The sequence below is a fragment of the Biomphalaria glabrata genome, chromosome 1, assembly GCF_947242115.1.
Source record: "Biomphalaria glabrata chromosome 1, xgBioGlab47.1, whole genome shotgun sequence".
NCBI classification, from domain to species: domain Eukaryota; kingdom Metazoa; phylum Mollusca; class Gastropoda; family Planorbidae; genus Biomphalaria; species Biomphalaria glabrata.
In genome coordinates, this window is record NC_074711.1 from 19435462 (window position 1) to 19459939 (window position 24478).

The window sequence follows — 24478 nt, forward strand, 5'->3', positions numbered from 1 at the left end:
CACTAGACATTATAGAACTTAGTCCATTAAACACTAGACATTATAGAACTTAGTCCATTAAACACTAGACATTATAGAACTTAGTCCATTAAACACTAGACATTATAGAACTTAGTCCATTAAACACTAGACATTATAGAACTTAGTCCATTAAACACTAGACATTATAGAACTTAGTCCATTAAACACTAGACATTATAGAACTTAGTCCATTAAACACTAGACATTATAGAACTTAGTCCATTAAACACTAGACATTATAGAACTTAGTCCATTAAACACTAGACATTATAGAACTTAGTCCATTAAACACATGGCATTCAATAAGGTAAGTTAGTCAAAATGGGCAATGAATTCATTATAACAGACAATATATAGGGGAAGAAAGCTAATCAAGTCTGGGCGGTTCACTTCAGACTGTCTTCACAATGGTCCTGAGGTCAAACCCCAAGGATGTAATGATCTTCATTTCTGAAAGAAAGTCTAAAACTTATAAAGCAAACTAAATAGAACAAGTGGTTTATTAGATTGTATTTATAGAGCATGAAGAAGGCCTTATTGACAGAATTGAAGACAAATTGAAAAGACTTCATATGCTGCTGTCCTTCTTTCTGTTTACTGTCCGTCATTCTATACACACTCTAGTCCAGTGGTTCCCAAACTTATTTGTCTCATAGACCCCTTGGAAGGCCTTGTTGACCCCTGAGGGGCTATATAGACCACTTTGGGAATCACTTCTCTAGTCAATGATTGTATTTATGTAGTTACATACAGTGGCTTGAATAACTCATTCAGCACCAACCCAATAAATGAAACTAACCAAAAAAAAAAAACAAATATAAAACTACAAAAGATAAAATATCAGTAGGATATAAGTGTGATAGCTATAAAAAAAAACAACTTAACTTCATGAGTGAATAAAAAATTGCTGTAAATAAATAATCACTCATCTTAAACTAATATGATGTACATACCACCAGAATAAATGGCATTTTGTTTAATTTTTCCAGTAAATGTTCCCAAATGTAGACCTCCAGTTGTCTGTACAAAATAGAAATGAGATGCTGTGGTGTTAGGTTAATGGGTAACATTGGTCTTCACTTACACTTCAAATCTTTATTTACAATGAGACAAACAAACTATTACAAGTGATCTCTATTAGTAGATCTCCAAACAATCTAATGATACTAATTAATTAGTGCAATCAAAAGGAAATAACTAAAATAAAGACTTACAAAATGTTTTTCTAACATTATTATAGTACAAAGTAATGGATGAAGTTTATAACAGTAGAATTAAATTTCAAAGGTAGAATAACTATGAACCACTAGCTAACCTTGTTTACTTCCCTGAGTAATGTCCCTTGCAAAAAGAAGAGTGGCTTCTTGGCATCCACCACAATAAAATCAAAAAAAGAAGTCCAGCATTTCTTGTCTGGGTTCGACTGAAAGGGAAATGATTACCTGAAGGAGGCTTGCTTTCAATTTATCAATAGGTAGGTATATAAATAGTGGAAACATTTGTCTTCATTTTTCTTATAATATATACGCTACTCACAAAGAATTTTGAGTGTGTAACTTGCTTTTTTATATTGAAGAGGTGGTTTTTTAGCTCTAAACTAAGCTCTGAACTGGAAGGCGGTTTTTAAACGCAAAACCCCTCTTGGCTACGCTCATAGAATCTGGTAACTGATATACAGCAAGTCATATATTGAAGAGGGGGTTTTATCGTAAATTTTGGAGGGGTTTTAAAATCAAAATCTTCCTTAGCAATGCACTTGGACTTTGGGGATTGTCGTTTGCATTCTTTTTTTTTTGTTTTTTGGTTTTGTTTTATAGATGAGGGGGATTTGACTGCAAATAGGGGGGTTTTAAACTCAAAACTCCCTTAGCTGTACTAGGGCAAGTGATGGTTTAGTATTAAGTTCTCACCTAAAATAAACAGAATCAAAGCAAAAAATCAGTCACTAAATTCCGACCTCCCCCCTACGCCCATGATATTGATTTTTTTTCATAATTCATGTGTGATTTTATACTTTTGAATTCTAGTTTGGATTGTCTAATTGACAAAGTGAAATCAGAGTTTCACAGATTGCAAGTGGTCAAAGTAATAAATAACATTTTGTACAGAACCTAAAGAGCCCTTGAAAGGAAATTTTCAGTTGCTTCTAGGGCTAACAATTAATGTAGTCAACATAACTTTCCTTATTCTAACATATGTAAGGTATTTATCTCAGATGGGTAGACTCTGAGATAAGCTACAATCACAGATGGGTAGACTCTGAGATAAGCTACAATCACAGATGGGTAGACTCTGAGACTAGCTACAATTACAGGTGGGTAGACTCTGAGACTAGCTACAATCACAGATGGGTAGACTCTGAGATAAGCTACAATCACAGATGGGTAGACTCTGAGATAAGCTACAATCACAGATGGGTAGACTCTGAGATAAGCTACAATCACAGATGGGTAAACTCTGAGATAAGCTACAATCACAGATGGGTAGACTCTGAGACTAGCTACAATTACAGGTGGGTAGACTCTGAGACTAGCTACAATCACAGATGGGTAGACTCTGAGATAAGCTACAATCACAGATGGGTAGACTCTGAGATAAGCTACAATCACAGATGGGTAGACTCTGAGATAAGCTACAATCACAGATGGGTAGACTCTGAGATAAGCTACAATCACAGATGGGTAGACTCTGAGATAAGCTACAATCACAGATGGGTAGACTCTGAGACTAGCTACAATTACAGGTGGGTGGACACAGAGACAAGCTACAATCACATAGAGTCTCAACATTCAGCTTGATTCATCTAAGAAAACAACTTCTACTTTGTCAGTCAAGTATTTACCCTATGATAAATGTATCCACATAAAAAAAATATATAAAATTGGTAGGAAATGAAACTTATTTTATGGTAATTTAACTAGTAAACAAAGCAAAATACTTACTCCAGTGTCAAATAAGTAGTTCATGACTTTCTGTACAGAAGGAGATTAAAAAATGTTTTAATTATTTATATAAGTTCTAGAATGTAATCAACCAAACCTAAACTATAAACAGCTTGGTTTTCATTGTATCAATGGAAAATGTATCTTTAAATACCTCTTCATAATATCGTAACATATAGTATACTGCTATAAACTATTACCACTGTTTTTCTCTGCTTTTATTGTTTTCGATAGAATTGTATTTATATATGCAAACATTTTTCTTCTGAAACAACAGTGATTCTCATTCTAGCCTTAAATGGAGTGAATGGAAAGACAACTTGTAAAAATGATTTGAAGATTTGTATTCTTGTTTACTTAGTTGACCAAACTTGATGATGCCAGCGTGTGACATACACGACTAGATAGAGAGAGAGAGATAGAGAAAGAGAGCTGATGTGCCAAGCAGCTTGCTCTAGAATAGCACCTGGTTGAAACGGGTGCTTGCTAGACAAACAGGAAGACACATCTCAATCCTCTGGACATGTTCCATCCCATAATGCACTTCCTCCTCCACTCAACAAAGCTGTATCAGCTTCCACTTAAATAGTTTAGAACAACTTGGGCTCGGAGCCAGTACGCTGGCAGGAACAATTTTACCTCAGGTCAAGATGACCACAAGTTTCAAGATTTGGCATTACAAACTTAATCTGCCAGCTTGTCCAATTAATTATAATTAGAGGAAATAGTTGAAGTTTTATTTTTTACACTATTGATAAGGAAATATTTGGCTCACAAGCAAAAAAGTAGGAGAAGGATACAAGTAGAGGGAGTAAAGAGAGAACAGGCCTCCAATTAGTTTAGGCATTTCTTTGGTCATTTGTTGAGATACTTGTCAAGCTAATATTTAGGCTAGTTTGGATAGTTTGTTTGTCAATGACTATGATGCACCCAATTCTCTTGTCAGGGAATGAGTCTGCTTGCCTGTGCCTGTGTCCCGTGAAGCCTATCAGAGCTAGGGATGTTTTGCTACATACAAATCTGAAGCCTGAAGCATTTCAGTAGCTTTCTGTATGTAATTTTTCTTCTGCCGTGACTATTTTGGTATCTTAATTTTAAGTGATTTTTTAGCTAATGTTTACAGCCAGGAACTATGATACTCTATCATTATCTTCATTCTCCCAAGTCAAGGTCAATATTGAAAGCTCTCAAGAGTGTCCCTAAAGGTTTTCCTTTGCCCACCTTGAACTCTCCATTTGTTATCAGTACAAAAAGGAGTCTCTGTAGTATAGAAATCTTTCATTTTGCAGACATTGACTGACCACTGCATTTAAGACTGCACAAAATTGTGTCTATATTTTGCAAGACCTTCAAAAAACATTCCCTCCTTAATACAAGTTGTATAAATAATAAAAGCCTTTTTTTAGCATACAAAAAATAAACAACATATAATTTTTTTTTAAACTGACTGTTATAAAACATAGATGATCCCTGAACAGCACACTATGGTCCCACATACTTATGAGACATCATTTGTGTACAACATTATCTTATGCCAAAAATATCTTAGCTTTGTTAGCTGCAGTCTAAAACTAATGGCTAAGAAAAAGTTGTTCTCCTTACATTTGTATATTTATAGTCACTGTTTGTAGCAAGGAACACTTTCTTGCCATTCTCACGCAGCCTGGAGAAGAAATTGAGGAGATCAGAAGAGAAGGAACTAAAGCGCTTGTATACAACAATAAAAACATACAAGTTGTTTATTTCTTCACACAGTTGACTTCAAAACATATTTGGTGCTGTTGTTGGAACTTTTTTTTTACTAATGATTAGCCAATGTCTTAACTGCCAATGTCCTAATCTTACCTAGTACATTGATCCTAATTAATATGTAACCAAATGTTTATGAAGAAACACTTTCTCAGTGGCCATGATCAACAGTTTTGAGAACCACTCATATAAATGGTTTCCTCAATGGAATAAACCAATGTCTATATTTAGAATAGCCATTGTCGGGTGTACATTTATTGTTAATCAACTAACTTACGGGGAAAATTTTGAAAATTGTATTTGTTACAGAAGCTGGTTTCATGTTTTACAGAGCATTCCTATCCTGTCAGCTAAGTGTAGCATGTAGCATAGAGAATACCAAACTAACCTTGACAAAAGTACAGGCAGTCTTTCATCTTGGACAATATATTTGTTGACATTTTTCACAGTGTCAGCTTTCAGTGGCCCCTAGGAGGAAACACATGTGTATGTTATTATAAGGTATGTTATTGTCTATGTAACAGTGACATGTATTGCAGGAAGTAGGAGTAGACAAGTAGCACTCTGTCTGGGAAGACATGAAAGTAAAGTAGTGTCAACAAAAGAGCCTCACATCTCCAGCATGGACGTATTCCATGGCTGCATTCACATCATTGTAGATGGACTCGTAGGTCATGGTGACATCCCCAGCCCTAACTCCAAGCCTTGTCCTGAAAGACAGAAATAAAGACATCTTCATATGACAAGTGATTTGAGTTCAAGATGGAAAGTTCAAACGGGTTTCTCATGACATGTCATTGTACATATGTTGAAAAGTCAAACTTTGTTCAAACAAACTTCAAGGCACCACTTGTTATAATGTCATAGTGCTTCTTGAGTTCAGAGTGACATATTTCTGAAACTGCAGATGCACTTCAAAGTAGCAGAGTGATTCTTGTATATTAAATAGATGTTTTGTGATATGCTCTGTTTTAGCCAATGTTAAGAAACACAACAAAGTTAGTAATAAAACATCAACACGTGACAATACTGAAACAAAAACTGTCCACAATCTAGTTGTAAGAGAACTTACTGGTTATATTCAGTATTGTTGTTGAAATAGTCAATCAAGCAGGCCAGGATGTAGATGACTGCAAAGAGATATTAGATCATCATCATACACATAGAGCAGTCAATCCTGACTTAATACTCAGGATGTTATAAAACATGTTTGTGGATCAGACACACAAGGTAGTGAGTAATACTGTAACAATAAACTGTGTTCAATTATCAGGGCAGTCATGTCAATAATCAAACTCCCCAAGGAACTGTGTTAAAGTGCAACTTACGTGGAAGCTCATATAATGTGTTGAATATCCTGAACCTGGTTTCATCCATCTGAACAAACATTGTTGGGTACAGAACTCTAATGTCGGCTCTGTGGAGAAACAGAGTTGTTTCGATTGAGATCAATGACATTGCTAGTTAGCTCTATGAATTGATGTTTGAATGTTTCAAATCACATCTGAAATAGCTCTATGTGTTCATGTTGGTTATGCTGGACAAACAAGTTGGATTCTCAACATTTCTCTGAGATAATGTGACAACAAAAATGAAACAGGAAATAAATGCACACAAATAATAGTTACTTGTACAATTCTTAGTTGATATATCCCTAATTTTCCTACATCAAACGAATGATCTATCAATCAACTTGTATTATTTATATAGGCCCTATCTTTATGATGTTTTAATCTCAAAACAAAAACATATATGGACTTCGTAAGATAGTTCACGTGTTCGACAAAACTTTTCTAGCGGACATTTGAATGTGCAAACTACGTCAATAAAAGGAAAGTGGACCAGTCTGACGTATGGAAGAACACCTTTAGAGAAAATATAGAGATCTGTCATTACAATGTAAAAATACATCAGATTTTTTTTCAACTTGAAAAAAAAAAAAGACCATTATAGATCCCCCCAAAAAAGCAGGTCAACCCCTCTAGTAGGCCGCGGCTGACAGTTTGAGAAACGCTCCAAACTACGTGAACAAAACTCTAGTGCAAGATTCATTGTTTGATAGCGCAACTCTCATGCTTATAGTATACTCAGAGCGCTATGGTCACTTGTGAGGGCCAGTGGGAGGGGGTATCTGGGAGATTTCCTTGCTGCCTTTTAGGCGCTCAGCAGAAACAACTCTGTTCGATTCGAGATTCGAACTCAAGCCCCCTTGATAGGTAGCCAAGCGTTTTTGCCACTCAGACACACATACCCCTCCAACACACAATACATATAGATACATTAGTTCCAGAGTGAATGAAGTGTCTCAATATAGATACATTAGTTCCAGAGTGAATGAAGTGTCTCAATATAGATACATTAGTTCCAGAGGGAATGAAGTGTCACAATATCTGCATGTCCTGCTGTTATAAATGTCGATTCTTATATCCAACTCGATTGCCCAGCTCATGAAAGTAGCTGACATTAAACTGGCTACTAATAAAGAGTGTCCCGCGGTGCGCGCCAATCTTTTATCAGTTTTCTGCAAGTACAGTTCAAGTAAGGGAGAAAACTAGCTCCCACTACAAACTAAAGAGATCGGCTAGAGGTCTATAAACAAGCTCTCAGGTTCTATCACAGCAATATCCTGTGGTCTTTGTGTGAGGAGCAGTGTACAGATCGTCTGATCTATGCTACACTTAACACTAACAAGGCCGCCATGGGGAGGAGATGGTCTCTTTCAGATCCGCCAGGTCAGGACATCATTAGATATACAAGCACAAGAATGACATTCTTTGTCCAAACACAAATTGTTAGACTCCGAGGGAAAAGTGTAGGGGGAAAAAAAGCACGCCGTAGCAAGTCTAAAAATAGAACTAGACTACGTTCATCGTCAAGACTGCTCATTTAGAAAAGGACATAAGGCGAGATGAGATGTCTACAAGAAACGTCTTTTTAAACAAGAGAGTCGCTTCTTTTCTTGAAGCATCAAACGCAGTGGCTGGACGTCTGTTTGAACTAGTCTGGCATATATATATTCTGCTGAATCACACTTTTTGTTTCAAGGAGTGCTCATTTAAAAAATAAGACAGTGTCTCACGAATGTTCACACTAGATTAATAAACCATTTGAAAATGTGATAGTGTTTGTGATGTTTGTCCATTTGTCACTATCAGATCTCAAAAGTAGCTGGTGAAAGTCCCATTTCTTCAGCAATGTCTTGGTGCTAAAAATTGTTGCAGTTGTTACTCATGGCCGTCTGAATGTTGCAGTTGTTACTCATGGCCGTCTGAATGTTGCAGTTGTCACTCTTGGCCGTCTGAATGAATGCCTTTTTGTTTGAACTTGAGATCTGCCCAGTGTACTTAAGGAAGTATGTAAAAGTAATTAAAAGAAGGTCAGAAGGACAATTTGTGTAGATCTTTAGTACTTCGGGAACCAGGTTATAGTAAGTCTATCTTGGTTTTGTTTGTTGTTGTTGTTGTTGTTTTTAACTTATTTCATTCTTTTCTTTCTCTTTTTTTTTAAGCGACCCCTTCTGAAAGGAGAACTATTGGTTTTCTATAGTCGGTCCGTCTGTCTCTATCAAACTTAAAAGTGCTATTTAAAGTGTGATTCTATTCTATTATGTACATGGCTCCTTATGTCTCGAAAGACACTAGTGTCTAAGATAGGTCGACTCTAATGTAACTTAACATGCTAAATACAGAAGCGGCTGGAGTTTTGGTGTGAAACGCAATTTGGGTTATTTGCCACGGTCCATTGAGTACAGTTTGAGAGTAAGGAAGTTTCACTATGTATGCATCGACCCACACCAGGGGGCGCCACTCGACCCATGATTCGAACGGTGCCCCACAAGTGGAACTGAAACACGATTGAAAAGGCTGTATGTGAATATGAAAAGACAGTTGGACTCAAGCTGGAAACTGACGTTCAAGAAATTGTACATTTGAGGGTTTTAACAAATAGAACCTGAGTATGACAGGGTCTTCCTGTCTTGGTTTACATCTCTACCTGACTTTTTTCAACGGTCAGGCTCTATGCCACGTGGGTCTACTGAGTGAGATGGAACAGGTTGCAGTAAGTTAGCCCCACTCACCATTCCCCCCCCCCCTCAGACATTCATTTCAACAGTCCACATTTCGACCTTTTACATTACTATATTACCATTCAGCGAGCACAACAGGATTGTGCGTCTAAGCCAATTCATTTATCCTACACCCACTTCTTTCTTCAAAACAAAAGGGAACATAGACGGAGGAACAGGAAAGTGACACCCCAACACACACACACACATACATTGGCGGGCCAAAAAAACTACATTTGTTGTGACCAAGGTCTATTTGGCGCGACTCTCTAGTAGCTCACAAAAATGGGTATTATGTTTTTCGATAATCCGACACCCTCAGCTCGTTTTTATTAGCCTTCCAACAATTGGTAAGCTTTCAAGTCATTGTTCTCTCCCATTAGCGTGGATGTGAGGAAATTATTTCCTATTTGAAACATGTTGATTAGAGAACATACATCGTGAAGTTATCATGTTTATTATAGAATTAATCATAGTATTAAAATCGTTTTATACTAGCAATTAGTAGATTGCAAATGATTCATAGCAGAGCCTTTATAACCGAACATTCTCTTCTTCTTGGTCACCTTTTTGTATTTATTATTGCTCCACAAAGCGTGAAAGAAACGTTTTTCGACTCCAGTTTGTATTTTGTCACGGAATGTAGACACCTGTTGTAGAGCAATGTTTATATATGGGCTTGTACAGATTTACGTAGACTTACGTAGGAGACTGACTTGCGATAATATCTTATACTATACATGTATTGATTGACATGATAAGTTTTAAATTGAAAATTACTTTAAAAAAGCATTTCGAAATCACTGAGTATTTTATGCTTTAAAGCCAACAAACTACAACAAAACGGCCTTCACTGCCACGATTCGGCTTCGATAAGCTTTAATTTTACTTCATAAATTTCCAGCGTTGACTGGAATTTAAAAATAACAGCTACATTTTCTGAATAAAACAGCACACAAAAATTAATGAATGAACGCACACAAAAATGGAAAATAAAAATCTACCCCAATGCCCCCAACCCCACCCGAAAAAAAAAAGTACTGGTTACACCCATGTATAAATCTACTGTGAGTATAGAAGATTCTAGTATATTGTCAGACATTAATTCTAGCAGTCCAGCTCAAGATGTCTACATAAGAAGTGTGCAAAGTATGTGTGAACGTCAGTTTAGTGAACTCTTTCAATGCCGCTACTCAGGGGACCAAATTTACATTGAAACCTATTACATTCTTTACCTTTTCACAGTGTGGCCATTTAGGTAGTAACTGGCTCCCAAAGATATACATAAATTAGCAAAATCGTTATAGCTGTTTTCGAGATCCGTGTCCACCCACGCAGTGTCCACCACCCACGCCAAAAAGTCATGCTATTAATCTATGAAGTTGAACTCCACTATTAACGCCTATTCGCACTAGTGTCACTTCCTTGACCTTGACACTTTTGAATAGTTCATCTTTTTGCTCTAGATGTATTGCGTGAACTATTCTCCTGTCGTCCCAATGACAACAAAAGATCCGATCCAGTTTTCATCCTTTGTGCTGTGCTGTGTAACAAAATCTTAAAGGTAACTGACTTTTGTTCCCATCTACTAGAACTATATAGTCCAGTGCAGTCGAGCAAGGATATTATTCGTAACCTCTTTTACACTACGAACAACTTTACCGGAAACTGTTTTTGACACTAGAATGATCACTTCATTCTGGCTTAGATAATGGTGTACATGTTGTCTCTCTCTAATGCATCTCATGTGTTCCCGTTACGTAGAATCAAAAGGAGAGTTATGAAGTCTTATAAGTTTTATAAACCCAATTGTTGTCGCCTGTTTTCAGACAACCATCGAAGCGCGAGGTCCTTCAGACGGTGAGGTCGTAGGCGGTCGCCCACGCCTGATGCCGCCTCTGCCCACACGGACACATACAATCACTTGTGTGTTAGTAACTTAAATTTTTCGTCTCCCCGAGACAATTTAGAATAGCTCCGATACTAGCTTCACAATATTTGCTGCCTAATGAACACGGATAGTGTCCCTTTAGTTTAAGCACACAGCTTGGCAATACTTTCTGAGTTCAGGGTCCCCTTCCAATCTCATATTAAAATTCTATCTCAGCCAGCGCATAATTAAAACAGTGGATCGAGTCGATGGCTGAGATGGTTTATGTTCTAAGTTTCCACTCAAACAAACAGAGAAAGTTATGGAGGCCCTCACCCTAGCCTGTATCGCTTTATATGTTTGGAGAGCAGCACTGGCACGCGCTACGACGGGGGATAGCGAGGGCTGGGGTGGAAGGGGGGCGATCATGTAACGATGGACGTGAAGATTTGAACGCCGGGTGCACGGTTAGTTTCCCAAATATTTAGATTCCAAGCCTAGGGAGGAGGGGCAGTGAGCTATCTGACCCAGTGAAGAACAGGTAAGGGTAGAATGTCAAATTGCCTTTGCCAGTTTTCTCGTGATCTTTGCATCCACCCGCCCCCCCCCCCCTTTTTTTTTTCTCTCTGTTGGTCAGTTAAGGCGTGCGTCCACGAAATGCATAAATCAAAGTTTAAAACTGCGCATGTTAGTAGCAAAGGCCTTCAAGGAATGTAGCAAAGCTAATATAATGCAACGATGTGTGTGTGAGATCATACGCGTTATTGATGTTAGTCAATCATGGAGAAAATGAATACTTGGTTTTAATTTGGTGTCAGAAGCAAGCTAGTGGAAAGAGAACAAGAAAAAGATAAAAAAAATATTTTGTTAACACAATGCCTCCTCTATACACCTTACAGAGCGATCACTGTGCTCTTAATAACTAATAAATATTAAATTTTAAAAATAAATTAAACTTTTTAACCACTCTCCCAAGAAAACATCCTGGTTAAAACGGTGCGCAAAATGTTCCTAAACATCAATTTATGAAATATTAAGTTATTCAACTCTTTAATGAACCTACATGTGGAAATACCAGGAAGTAGAGTCTGTTCAAGAGAAATATTTTAGATAGTCCTCTAGACAAATTTAAATTAATTTTTAGTTTATACTTTGAAAAAAAAATATAACTAGAGTTTTCCCAGTGTAGCCAACAAGGTAGTCATTCTTTTCTCAGCTCAATTTTCTAGGAACATAGTTAAAGCTGTTTTTGAGAACCGAGATTGTGTGACCTAAACAGACGTGTAGCAAGAAAACAAAGGGAGGGGGGGGGGGAGGGAGAGATATAAGAAAGAGTGAGATAGAGAGAAAGAGAGAGACAGAGAGAAAGAGTGAGATAGAGAGAAAGAGTGAGATAGAGAGAAAGAGTGAGATAGAGAGAAAGAGTGAGATAGAGAGAAAGAGTGAGATAGAGAGAAAGAGAGAGACAGAGAGAAAGAGTGAGACAGAGAGAAAGAGTGAGATAGAGAGAAAGTGAGATAGAGAGAAAGAGTGAGATAGAGAGAAAGAGTGAGAAAGAGTGAGAGAGAAAGAGAGAGACAGAGAGAAAGAGTGAGACAGAGAGAAAGAGTGAGACAGAGAGAAAGAGTGAGACAGAGAGAAAAAAGAGTGAGATAGAGAGAAAGAGTGAGATAGAGAGAAAGAGTGAGATAGAGAGAAAGAGTGAGATAGAGAGGAGACAGAGAGAAAAATAAAATAAGAAAATTGTGTTATAATTATGTGTCTTTTTTATGTTCCTTTTAATTCCATATCATTATTAAAAACCTACCGGACCCCACTGTGGAAACCTAATGCACTTCTCCAAGTCCCCAGCTGCTAAGAGGAACGCGAAGGAAGTATTTCTTATTTAGGGGGGCACCACTGGTGTACGTTTGAGAAACACTGCTTTAAGTAACAATGATGTAGACTATCATGAGGTCAAGTTGCGATGTTCTTACTGTCAACTGTACAAACTATCTGGAATGCCTATAAAAGGACACAGTAGGAAGCGGAAACAAGTCTTGTATCAAAACTTACAACCAGAAGAGTATGGAGAAATTCACAGAGAAACAAGATTCAAAGTAAAACAAAAAAAAAGTAAAGTCCCCTTTCAGACCTTGTGGCAGATGATATAGAGGTCATCTGATTCTGTGGCCCACGGTTAACTACGGTGTCATGTGGCCAGCACAACGACCAAATGCCTTTACTTTTCCCCAACTAATGTCAGGTACCCATTAGAGCTGGGTGGACTCAGAGGCGATAAAGCTCCCGCAATTAAAAATCCCAGTCTTCAACAGGATTCGAACCCGCTTTACCGCTCAGCCACCGCGCCTCCGAGACACAAGATTGAACATACACTATTAAGACACAATATAACTTTATTCTAATTCTAATAATAAATTCAGTAGACTTAACATGAACTTACAACTTATCTCGTTTGGTCTAATAAGTTTTGCTACCATATCAAAAAGCTCAACCTAGAAATGTAATCTATACTATAAAGTAGAATGTGAGGTGTAGGCCTATGTATGTGACTTATAGACATCAAAACCGCTTGACCAATCTTGATAAAACTTGTCAGGAATGTTTCTTGGGTACCAACTTAGACCTTAGTGTATATACTGTAGCCCTAAAACAAACTTAAGACCCTAAAAAAAAAAATAAAGTTGTCCGACTCTATTACAGCTATAGTATTTTATGGATCTAGGCCATGTCTACAATGTTGACATGAGAAAAGATCGAAAGGATTTAGACCTAGATCTAATTTAAAAAAATACACTTTGCGCAGATAGTTTTTTACTTTGACACATGAAAATACAAAAGAAGATCCATTGATTTTATTATATAATAAAATTAACCTTCAATTTTGTGTTTCAAAAGCATTTTTTGAATTAATTAGTTCGTTATATCTGTGACTGCAGATTTCCTGACGAGCATTCTTTCATTAGACAATACCGTAATGAATCGCTTACTAAAAATTAATTCGTTTAATTGTTTACTTTATAATCCCATCCCTAGATCTAAAACTCTAATTCAACTCTAAGATGATACAACTTCTCTTAGCACAGATAGTTTTATACTTTAACACATGAACATACTAATTATAGTCCATTCATTTCATATTTTGATCAAATAAACATTCAAATTTGGTTTTCTAAAGCATTTTTAATAGACTGCATTCGTTTACGAAAGCTGCGAAGCCGGGTTGAGATAGGCCTATATTCATTCATGAATCGCGTACTAAAAATGATTTCGTTTAATTGTTTACTTTATAATCCCATTCATTAAACAAAGCTATCGCTCTTTTCGTTTTTAATAGATATGTATGTATCGGCTTCGGGTAAATCCATTTTCGCAAAACTAATTTTATTTTCGTAGCGAAAGAGAAAAAACTTGAAAGGATCATTAGCTACGTTTAACATACATTTAAATCCAATCCACTAGATTAGTAAACACAAACTTAGACCCGCAGTCAATGTCAGGCTAGTATATATAAAAGAGCTAAGTCCTTTGATTCTGAAGTACTGAAATGTGCACAAATATTATCACACGGATTGTTAAAATGCTTCGCTTATCAATACTTCCGTATTCCCTACACCGGATACACCAAACAGAGTGCTATTTTTGGATGTGCCTCCATGATTGAACATCTTCAATACAACAACAAAAAATGTAAGGAGAAAAAAAAGCGTCTTAGAAGATATCTACAGCCCTAGACATTTCAAGGACACCAAAGTGTCTCTGGCACTAAAACGTGAGTTGCCCCTAAAGATATTCAAACGATCTAGCCAAAGGAGCTGAAAACAAAGACTGTCATTTATGGATGCAACAGTCTCCCCTCTTCCTTTTTTCACCCTCGTTTGAAAGTCCTCCATAATTAAAGCGTATGAAATAAGTGATCGTAAATCAAATGATAGTCTTAGAGAAGATGTGACAGTCGTTCATTGATGACGTTAGAGAAGATGTGATGTTATTTAGGACGGCATTCCTTCAGCCATTTTCTTTTTCTAAAAATAAATTGTTACGCCTTAGACTGTGAGCGTAACCATTGCGCCGTAGGTTCTATGAGTGTGAAAATGACACGCCATGCCGAAACACTTTCTTCTTCTTTCGTCGTGAAAGTGTCCCCTTTCTGACGTCATGGTTAATCTCTAGGCAAATATTTGGCACTAAAGAAAAGTGTGGTGTGTGTTTCACAGACATGTCAGAAGCAATGGCCCATTACATACAGGCGACTGATGATCTCATCTGGAGGAAACCTTGCGGAAATTTAAACTGACAGGAACAAAAACAACTGAAATAACGTGTACAGTTATCTAAAGGGACCAAAAACTACATATTTAGCCATATCTATGAATACCGAAATTTCCCTTGTTAGTATCGAACAGAATAATTAATTACCAGTAAATAATTGAATGATCGGCTAATTGTTTTTATTAATCCATGCCAATGAATAATTGTGCAAAGTTTCAACTTGATCCGGGTGTGGGAGAAACAACGTGTACACATTTGTTACTAGACAGACAGATAGAATGAGTTGATCTAAGCTTTGTTACTAGACAGACAGACAGAGTTGATCTAAGCTTTGTTACTAGACAGACAGACAGATAGAGTGAGTTGATCTAAGCTTTGTTACTAGACAGACAGACAGGGTGAGTTGATCTAAGCTTTGTTACTATACAGACAGATAGAGTGAGTTGATCTAAGCTTTGTTACTAGACAGACAGATAGAGTGAGTTGATCTAAGCTTTGTTACTAGACAGACAGACAAAGTGAGTTGATCTAAGCTTTGTTACTAGACAGACAGATAGAGTGAGTTGATCTAAGCTTTGTTACTAGACAGACAGACAGAGTGAGTTGATCTAAGCTTTGTTACTAGACAGACAGACAAAGTGAGTTGATCTAAGCTTTGTTACTAGACAGACAGATAGAGTGAGTTGATCTAAGCTTTGTTACTAGACAGACAGACAGAGTGAGTTGATCTAAGCTTTGTTACTAGACAGACAGACAGAGTTGATCTAAGCTTTCTTACTAGACAGACAAACAGGGTGAGTTGATCTAAGCTTTGTTACTATACAGACAGATAGAGTGAGTTGATCTAAGCTTTGTTACTAGACAGACAGATAGAGTGAGTTGATCTAAGCTTTGTTACTAGACAGACAGATAGAGTGAGTTGATCTAAGCTTTGTTACTAGACAGACAGACAGAGTGAGTTGATCTGAGCTTTGTTACTAGACAGACAGACAGAGTTGATCTAAGCTTTGTTACTAGACAGACAGACAGAGTGAGTTGATCTAAGCTTTGTTACTAGACAGACAGACAGAGTGAGTTGATCTAAGCTTTCTTACTAGACAGACAGACAGATAGAGTGAGTTGATCTAAGCTTTGTTACTAGACAGACAGACAGAGTGAGTTGATCTAAGCTTTGTTACTAGACAGACAGATAGAGTGAGTTGATCTAAGCTTTGTTACTAGACAGACAGATAGAGTGAGTTGATCTAAGCTTTGTTACTAGACAGACAGACAAAGTGAGTTGATCTAAGCTTTGTTACTAGACAGACAGATAGAGTGAGTTGATCTAAGCTTTGTTACTAGACAGACAGACAGAGTGAGTTGATCTAAGCTTTGTTACTAGACAGACAGACAGGGTGAGTTGATCTAAGCTTTGTTACTAGACAGACAGACAGGGTGAGTTGATCTAAGCTTTGTTACTATACAGACAGATAGAGTGAGTTGATCTAAGCTTTGTTACTAGACAGACAGATAGAGTGAGTTGATCTAAGCTTTGTTACTAGACAGACAGACAGATAGAGTGAGTTGATCTAAGCTTTGTTACTAGACAGACAGACAGAGTGAGTTGATCTGAGCTTTGTTACTAGACAGACAGACAGAGTTGATCTAAGCTTTGTTACTAGACAGACAGACAGAGTGAGTTGATCTAAGCTTTGTTACTAGACAGACAGACAGAGTGAGTTGATCTAAGCTTTGTTACTAGACAGACAGAGTGAGTTGATCTAAGCGTTCTTACTAGACAGACAGACAGATAGAGTGAGTTGATCTAAGCTTTGTTACTAGACAGACAGACAGAGTGAGTTGATCTAAGCTTTGTTACTAGACAGACAGACAGAGTGAGTTGATCTAAGCTTTGTTACTAGACAGACAGATAGAGTGAGTTGATCTAAGCTTTGTTACTAGACAGACAGACAGAGTGAGTTGATCTAAGCTTTGTTTATAACGATTATTTAAAGTGAACAAAACTTTCTTTGAAGCCTTTCCGGGTGGCTCATCAGGTTACTTACTGGCTTAGTGTTTTCAAAATAAATTGCAATTTAATCCGGTAATAAAATCATAAGATCAAATAACCTACTGATTTGCTCGGTGACTTAATACCACACTATAGACCCACCTGTTCACTCACTGTGCTCGAGTCGCATCAACGTCAGCGGTCCACTCCTAAACCATAGCACCCCTCCCCGGAATACGTTCGGTGCCTAGCGTTCCTACATTCATCAGCTGTTGCCAAGGGTCGCTATCCACCACCTGTTTCCTGTTTGGCACCGGCTCAAGTAGTGAACTACTAAGAATGAATAAAAGAAGCCGTACAAGAAAGTAGACAGTCGAAGCAATGTCTTTAGAAGCTGGATATCTAGTTACTTCGTATGAGCTAAGTGGAGCCTTGAATCAAGGGAAAGAGTTTCTCAACAGAAATACACCAAAGATGTCCACTAATATGTTAGACTCAGTGGAGTCAATACTAGCTATATGATGAACTGTACAAGCTACTATATAAACCCGATTAATATCTGATGTCAATTTGGCTACACAAAAGTAGGCTGGTACTTTCTCTGTACCCCCAAGCCGAGTACTGGAGAGAGTTTTCGGTAATATTTTTTAATGTAATTTTCTTATTAGAAATCAGTAAAAAAAAAAATAATAAAAAAAATTAAAAAAGTGACATGTCGAAAGTCTACAACTAATTAGTCAAATATTCAGAAATTAAAACTCTGTATTCAAGGTCTGCATTAAGTTTTCAAAGAACATCTGGCACCATTTGAATTGAATAGAAGTGATCTCTAGTTTTGAGGCCAGTTGGCAGAGCCAGCATCTAATGCTATCCTTCTGAAGCGCATGTTTCTGTCAGAGGCCAGAAGGTAAAGTCGTCAGATAAATCCTAACGTCGTCTCCTTAGATGACAGTGGATTGGGCGAACACAGCAATTAGCAGAAGGGGAGAGGGGGGGGGGTAAAGAGAACGCTTCTATTTCAAAATTAATTAGAATTAGGCTACATAGGTCAAAGACCACACTCTCCAGATGTTTCCTTGGTCCTTCCCGACCCCGAGGTCATACGCGTTCTTCGTGTGCGTAAATCATGCTAAACATTGAATACTTGTTTTTAATTTGGTGTAAGAAGCAAGCTAGTGAAAAAGATACGTTCGACTGCAAGATCTGAAGACGAGTTAAAGAGTGCAACTAGTCAGCTGTTACGATAATTAGGCAAATAAGATTTCATACATCTAGAGTATTACGTAATACATTCAAGGATGGAACTGAACATATTGAGACAATTTGATTGTAGCGAGTAAAATTCAATTAACTGAGAATTATATTTAATGAAATCAGCTTTGGAAAGCACAAACGTCATATCAGCATTTAGTTTAATGAATCCATATTTTATGCATATACGTATAAACCTTTTTTTAACGAGAGTCTAGCTATTCAATAAACTACTAAGGCCTTGGTATTAATGCAGTGTACATATTGCTACATCACTACACAATACGCCATAGTCACTTTGCTTTAATTTGAAAATCAAATTAAAGAGAACAGCCTAAAATCGTAATATGCGTCGTGTTCTTCGGTACGCATTTTCCAAGTATTTAGTTACATATTTCATTCAAGTTCTTCCCTCTGTTTGCGAAGTTCGAGCGCGAGATGGATAGGATATAAAGTACAATTAAAACGGGTTTACCCGATTTGTTAAATGAATGGGATTATAAATTACGCCAGGACGTCTGAATTCGCAGATATAAGGAACGAATTTATGTAAAAATGCTTTTGAAACACAAATTTGAAGGTTACTTTGATTAAATAATTAATTCAATAGACTATATTCTGTATATTCATGTGTCAAAGTAAAAAACTATCTGTGCAAAGTGTAGTTTTAAAAATTAGATCTAGATCTAGATCCTTTCGATCTAAACATGGTAAACATGGCCTAGATCGATAAAATTGTAATACTTTCATAGAGATGGGCAACTTTTTTTTTGAGGGTCTTAAGTTTGTTTTAGAACTACAATACATACGTTACGGTTAAAGTTAGTACCCAAGGAACATGTATGCCAAGTTTTATCAAGATTGGTCAAACGGTTTTGATTTCTATGCGATGGACATACATACATACATACGTCTTCCTTTCTACTTTATAGTATAGATGTGCTGTTAGTTAAATTAAATTTCTTTAGTAATTAAAGATATTCTAAATGTATTGACTTGATCATTTCATATGGTTAAAAAAAAAAAAAGATATGCCATTTAGACATCTTAGATTTCAGAAATCTTCTCACCGCCATGTTAGACAATTAATTCAATTTGCCTGCTCAAGGTTAAAGTTCATGTTGTTGTTCTAGACGGCGGTATCTAACGAAGCCAATTACCGTCGCTCCTTCAGAGTGTGATCAAGTCTACACGCCTTGGCATCATGGTACAACTACGTCCATTAAGCACATCTGGCCATGTGGAACATTAGTTCATTGCATCGGCATAAAATCTGAAACAGAATCAATCATCCAGTACTTTGTTCTATGTAGACGTTTCTTCAAAAGATAAATTATTGACATGTAAAAGAATCCATCATCCAATATTGTGATCTAGGAACTGGTAGACCTCTCCTCTACTTCAACGTAGATAAACGCATCAAGATTCAACGAACATAATGCTAGTTAGACGAACATAATGCTTGTTTAACAAACATATTGTTAATTCCCAATTTTAAACCTCCTAACTGATGCAGACATAAATATTTTAGACAAAGAAATTGTACAATTATAAGTCCCACTATGGAAAAATGTATATACATACAAACTCCTAAGAAATTCCTAAACAAACACATTGGAGATTCGAGACAAACCTGTACCAGCATCACTAAACTACAATGTTATTCAGAGAAGATGGAGAAGAAGAAATGGCGGAATCAAGAAATAAAGACATGCTTCGACCAGGACAAGAACGCTGGACCTTCGATTGTTTTATCTACACAAAAGCACGCGCATATACACGTACACATGAAAAAAAGGCCTACAAACAAAGACTAAATAAAATCAACTTTATTTTTATATTCCAGCTACCTCTTTTTAGAAGGTTCTCCTGACACTAATTTGATTTCTAAATCATAAATAAACTATTTCAGCGAACCGGAAGGGGAGAGTATCCGATAAAAAAACATACTTTGAAAGACTAGAAGGTTGCAGAGGGCTGAGTATAATTGAGGACAAATTGAATAAATTTGAAACATTTCTTCAGCAGCAGACACGCGCGACTCCAGCTGCATCCCACGGTTCTTCAAACTGAAAGTTAATTGTTTAATTAGACCATTTCAAGACTTACAACAGCACCACTCAGCGGTAATTAAAAGCACTGACTCTTGTTCTCAAACACAATGTAAAGCAGCTCTACACACACACGTAGTATGTGGCTTATTAAACTAAAGATCTTTGTATCTATATAACGCTGGGGTTTAAAACACGAACAGATGCACAGCACAATACAATCTACTGCTACCCGAATGATCCATTGAGTTCACACACAACATATACACAAGGTTTGATTTTTTATTAATCTTTAATTAGTCTATTTGTAACAAGAATGTGAAAAAAATAATACTGTGGTCTATATATGTATAATACGTACTGTTAAGTCACAGTGCATACTACGCGGTTACAAAATTTAGTGCTGGATTTTTTAAAAATTACAAATTTATATCTATATTTATATATAACTATAGAGATAGATAGCTGACCTCCTTCATCTCTGTCATTAGCCTCCTTCAGTCGTGAAATGACTATGCTTTATATTACAAGAACAATCTAATACATTAGCGAATTTTTTCTCACGCTGAGATACATCTATCTGCAGTGACTAGAGTAACAACAACAAATGTATCTAGTCGACATCTTGGTAGAATGTATGGTAATATCATATCAAATAAATAGTAAGTTCACTTAGCTACAATGTATAATCAATGTGGGGGAATGGAGTAGAATTAAATGTGTGGAGAGTAAAGCATAGTGAACTGTGTGAGACGTGGTGTAGAATAAAATGTGTGGGAAGTGGAGTAGAATAAAATGTGTGGGAAGTGGAGTAGAATGAACTGTGTGGGAAGTGGAGTAGAATTAACTGCGAGGGAAGTGGAGTAGAATGAACTGTGTGGGAAGTGGAGTAGAATGAACTGTGTGGGAAGTGGAGTATAATGAACTGTGTGGGAAGTGGAGTATAATGAACTGTGTGGGAAGTGGAGTAGAATTAACTGTGTGGTGAGTGGAGTAGAATTAACTGTGTGGGAAGTGGAGTAGAATGAACATTGTGGGAAGTGGAGTAGAATGAACTGTGTGGGAAGTGGAGTAGAATGAACTGTGTGGGAAGTGGAGTAGAATTAACTGTGTGGGAAGTGGAGTAGAATGAACTGTGTGGGAAGTGGAGTAGAATGAACTGTGTGGGAAGTGGAGTAGAATTAACTGTGTGGGAAGTGGAGTAGAATGAACTGTGTGGGAAGTGGAGTAGAATGAACTGTGAGGGAAGTGGAGTAGAATGAACTGTGTGGGAAGTGGAGTAGAATGAACTGTGTGGGAAGTGGAGTAGAATGAACTGTGTGGGAAGTGGAGTAGAATTAACTGAGAGGGAAGTGGAGTAGAATTAACTGTGTGGGAAGTGGAGTAGAATTAACTGTGAGGGAAGTGGGGTAGAATGAACTGTGTGGGAAGTGGAGTAGAATGAACTGTGTGGGAAATGGAGTAGAATTAACTGAGAGGGAAGTGGAGTAGAATTAACTGTGTGGGAAGTGGAGTAGAATGAACTGTGAGGGAAGTGGGGTAGAATGAACTGTGTGGGAAGTGGAGTAGAATGAACTGTGTGGGAAGTGGAGTAGAATGAACTGTGTGGGAAGTGGAGTAGAATGAACTGTGTGGGAAGTGGAGTATAATGAACTGTGTGGGAAGTGGAGTATAATGAACTGTGAGGGAAGTGGAGTAGGATTAACTGTGTGGGAAGTGGAGTAGAATTAACTGTGTGGGAAGTGGATTAGAATGAAATTGGGAGGGGGGGAGCAAAATGAAATGTGTGTGAATAGAATAAAACTAAGTTGTAAGGAGAGTAAAATGAAAGTGTGGGGAGGACTGTAATGAAAGTGTGGAGAGAACTGTAATGAAAGTGTGGACAGGACTATAATGAAAATGTGGGGAGGACTGTAATGAAAGTGTGGAGAGAACTGTAAAGAAAGTGTGGAGATGTAATAAAAGTGTGGGGAGGGAATAAAAAAACTTGTGGGGAAGGGCGTCCAATGTATGTGCGGGCGAGTGCAGAGAAATGAAAGTGTGGGGAAGGGAGTCCAATGTATGTGCGGGCGAGTGCAGAGAAATGAAAGTTTGGGGAAGGGAGTCCAATGTATGTGCGGGCGAGTGCAGAGGAATGAAAGTGTGTGGGGAAGGGAGTCCAATGTATGTGCGGGCGAGTGCAGAGCAATGAAAGTGTATGGGGAAGGGAGTCCAACGTATGTGCGGGCGAGTGCAGAGCAATGAAAGTGTGTGGGGAAGGGAGTCCAATGTAAGTGCGGGCGAGTGCAGAGAAATGAAAGTGTGTGGGGGAGGGAGTCCAATGTATGTGCGGGCGAGTGCAGAGCAATGAAAGTGTGTGGGGAAGGGAGTCCAATGTATGTGCGGGCGAGTGCAGAGCAATGAAAGTGTGTGGGGGAGGGAGTCCAATGTATGTGCGGGCGAGTGCAGAGCAATGAAAGTGTGGGGAAGGGAGTCCAATGTATGTGCGGGCGAGTGCAGAGGAATGAAAGTGTGTGGGGAAGGGAGTCCAATGTATGTGCGGGCGAGTGCAGAGCAATGAAAGTGTGTGGGGAAGGGAGTCCAATGTATGTGCGGGCGAGTGCAGAGCAATGAAAGTGTGTGGGGAAGGGAGTCCAATGTATGTGCGGGCGAGTGCAGAGCAATGAAAGTGTGTGCGGGAGGGAGTCCAATGTATGTGCGGGCGAGTGCAGAGCAATGAAAGTGTGTGGGGAAGGGAGTCCAATGTATGTGCGGGCGAGTGCAGAGCAATGAAAGTGTGTGGGGAAGGGAGTCCAATGTATGTGCGGGCGAGTGCAGAGCAATGAAAGTGTGTGGGGAAGGGAGTCCAATGTATGTGCGGGCGAGTGCAGAGCAATGAAAGTGTGTGGGGAAGGGAGTCCAATGTATGTGCGGGCGAGTGCAGAGCAATGAAAGTGTGTGGGGAAGGGAGTCCAATGTATGTGCGGGCGAGTGCAGAGCAATGAAAGTGTGTGGGGGAGGGAGTCCAATGTATGTGCGGGCGAGGGCAGAGCAATGAAAGTGTGTGGGGAAGGGAGTCCAATGTATGTGCGGGCGAGTGCAGAGCAATGAAAGTGTGTGGGGAAGGGAGTCCAATGTATGTGCGGGCGAGTGCAGAGAAATGAAAGTGTGGGGGGAAGGGAGTCCAATGTATGTGCGGGCGAGTGCAGAGCAATGAAAGTGTGTGGGGAAGGGAGTCCAATGTATGTGCGGGCGAGTGCAGAGCAATGAAAGTGTGTGGGGAAGGGAGTCCAATGTAAGTGCGGGCGAGTGCAGAGAAATGAAAGTGTGTGGGGGAGGGAGTCCAATGTATGTGCGGGCGAGTGCAGAGCAATGAAAGTGTGTGGGGAAGGGAGTCCAATGTATGTGCGGGCGAGTGCAGAGCAATGAAAGTGTGTGGGGGAGGGAGTCCAATGTATGTGCGGGCGAGTGCAGAGCAATGAAAGTGTGTGGGGAAGGGAGTCCAATGTATGTGCGGGCGAGTGCAGAGCAATGAAAGTGTGTGGGGAAGGGAGTCCAATGTAAGTGCGGGCGAGTGCAGAGCAATGAAAGTGTGTGGGGGAGGGAGTCCAATGTATGTGCGGGCGAGTGCAGAGCAATGAAAGTGTGTGGGGGAGGGAGTCCAATGTATGTGCGGGCGAGTGCAGAGCAATGAAAGTGTGTGGGGAAGGGCGTCCAATGTATGTGCGGGCGAGTGCAGAGAAATGAAAGTGTGGGGAAGGGAGTACTACTGTGTACGTGTGTTTCAACACACGCCCCATAACGGATGTGTTTATAAATTGCTGGAATGAAATGGAAGGTATGTTTGAATCCAAAAGATTGTAATCCGGTGTTGTGGCTGCTGGTGCCGCAGACAATGTGACTCGTCTAATGCCAGGCGCAGGAGAAACTCACTTCACCAAAACGTGAGCCATTGTCATGAATGAAGGAAACGAAAGAAGAGAAAAACTAGACTAGGTGAGTTGGCAACTCCAAAACGTAGGAGACATTCCACACTTACGTTTGGCAGGGGTTAATAGAATGCTACTAATGGGGATGAAAAAGTAAAAATTACTTAGTCAAAAGTTGAATTATTCTAGAAATGTCAACATTAGACTGAGTAATGAGGTTATTAAGACGTCAAAACAACAAAGAAAAACAAAAGAGGGGAGGGGGGTTGGGAAAGGTTTAGGTTATATTTGCAAATTGAAAGTATTCTGGGGAGTATAGAAAGATGTTCTGACCCATGGACGTAAAGATGGATGCGTT

At 38.5% G+C, this 24478-nt stretch overlaps 1 protein-coding gene across 5 annotated transcripts in view; it reads right to left on the bottom strand.

Annotated features, from left to right (window-relative positions):
• LOC106073328 (cytosolic purine 5'-nucleotidase-like) overlaps positions 1-24478 on the bottom strand; it is an 87636-nt gene that overhangs the window by 5660 nt on the left and 57498 nt on the right. For all 5 annotated transcript variants that reach the window (XM_056026794.1, XM_056026789.1, XM_056026801.1 and 2 more), the window contains exons 6-13: positions 6041-6129; positions 5785-5842; positions 5326-5422; positions 5101-5180; positions 4566-4626; positions 2964-2993; positions 1337-1444; positions 975-1041 (exon numbers count right to left, since the gene is read on the bottom strand). In XM_056026794.1, coding sequence (XP_055882769.1) covers positions 975-1041; positions 1337-1444; positions 2964-2993; positions 4566-4626; positions 5101-5180; positions 5326-5422; positions 5785-5842; positions 6041-6129 — 590 coding nt within the window. The remainder of the gene's footprint in view (positions 1-974; positions 1042-1336; positions 1445-2963; positions 2994-4565; positions 4627-5100; positions 5181-5325; positions 5423-5784; positions 5843-6040; positions 6130-24478) is intronic.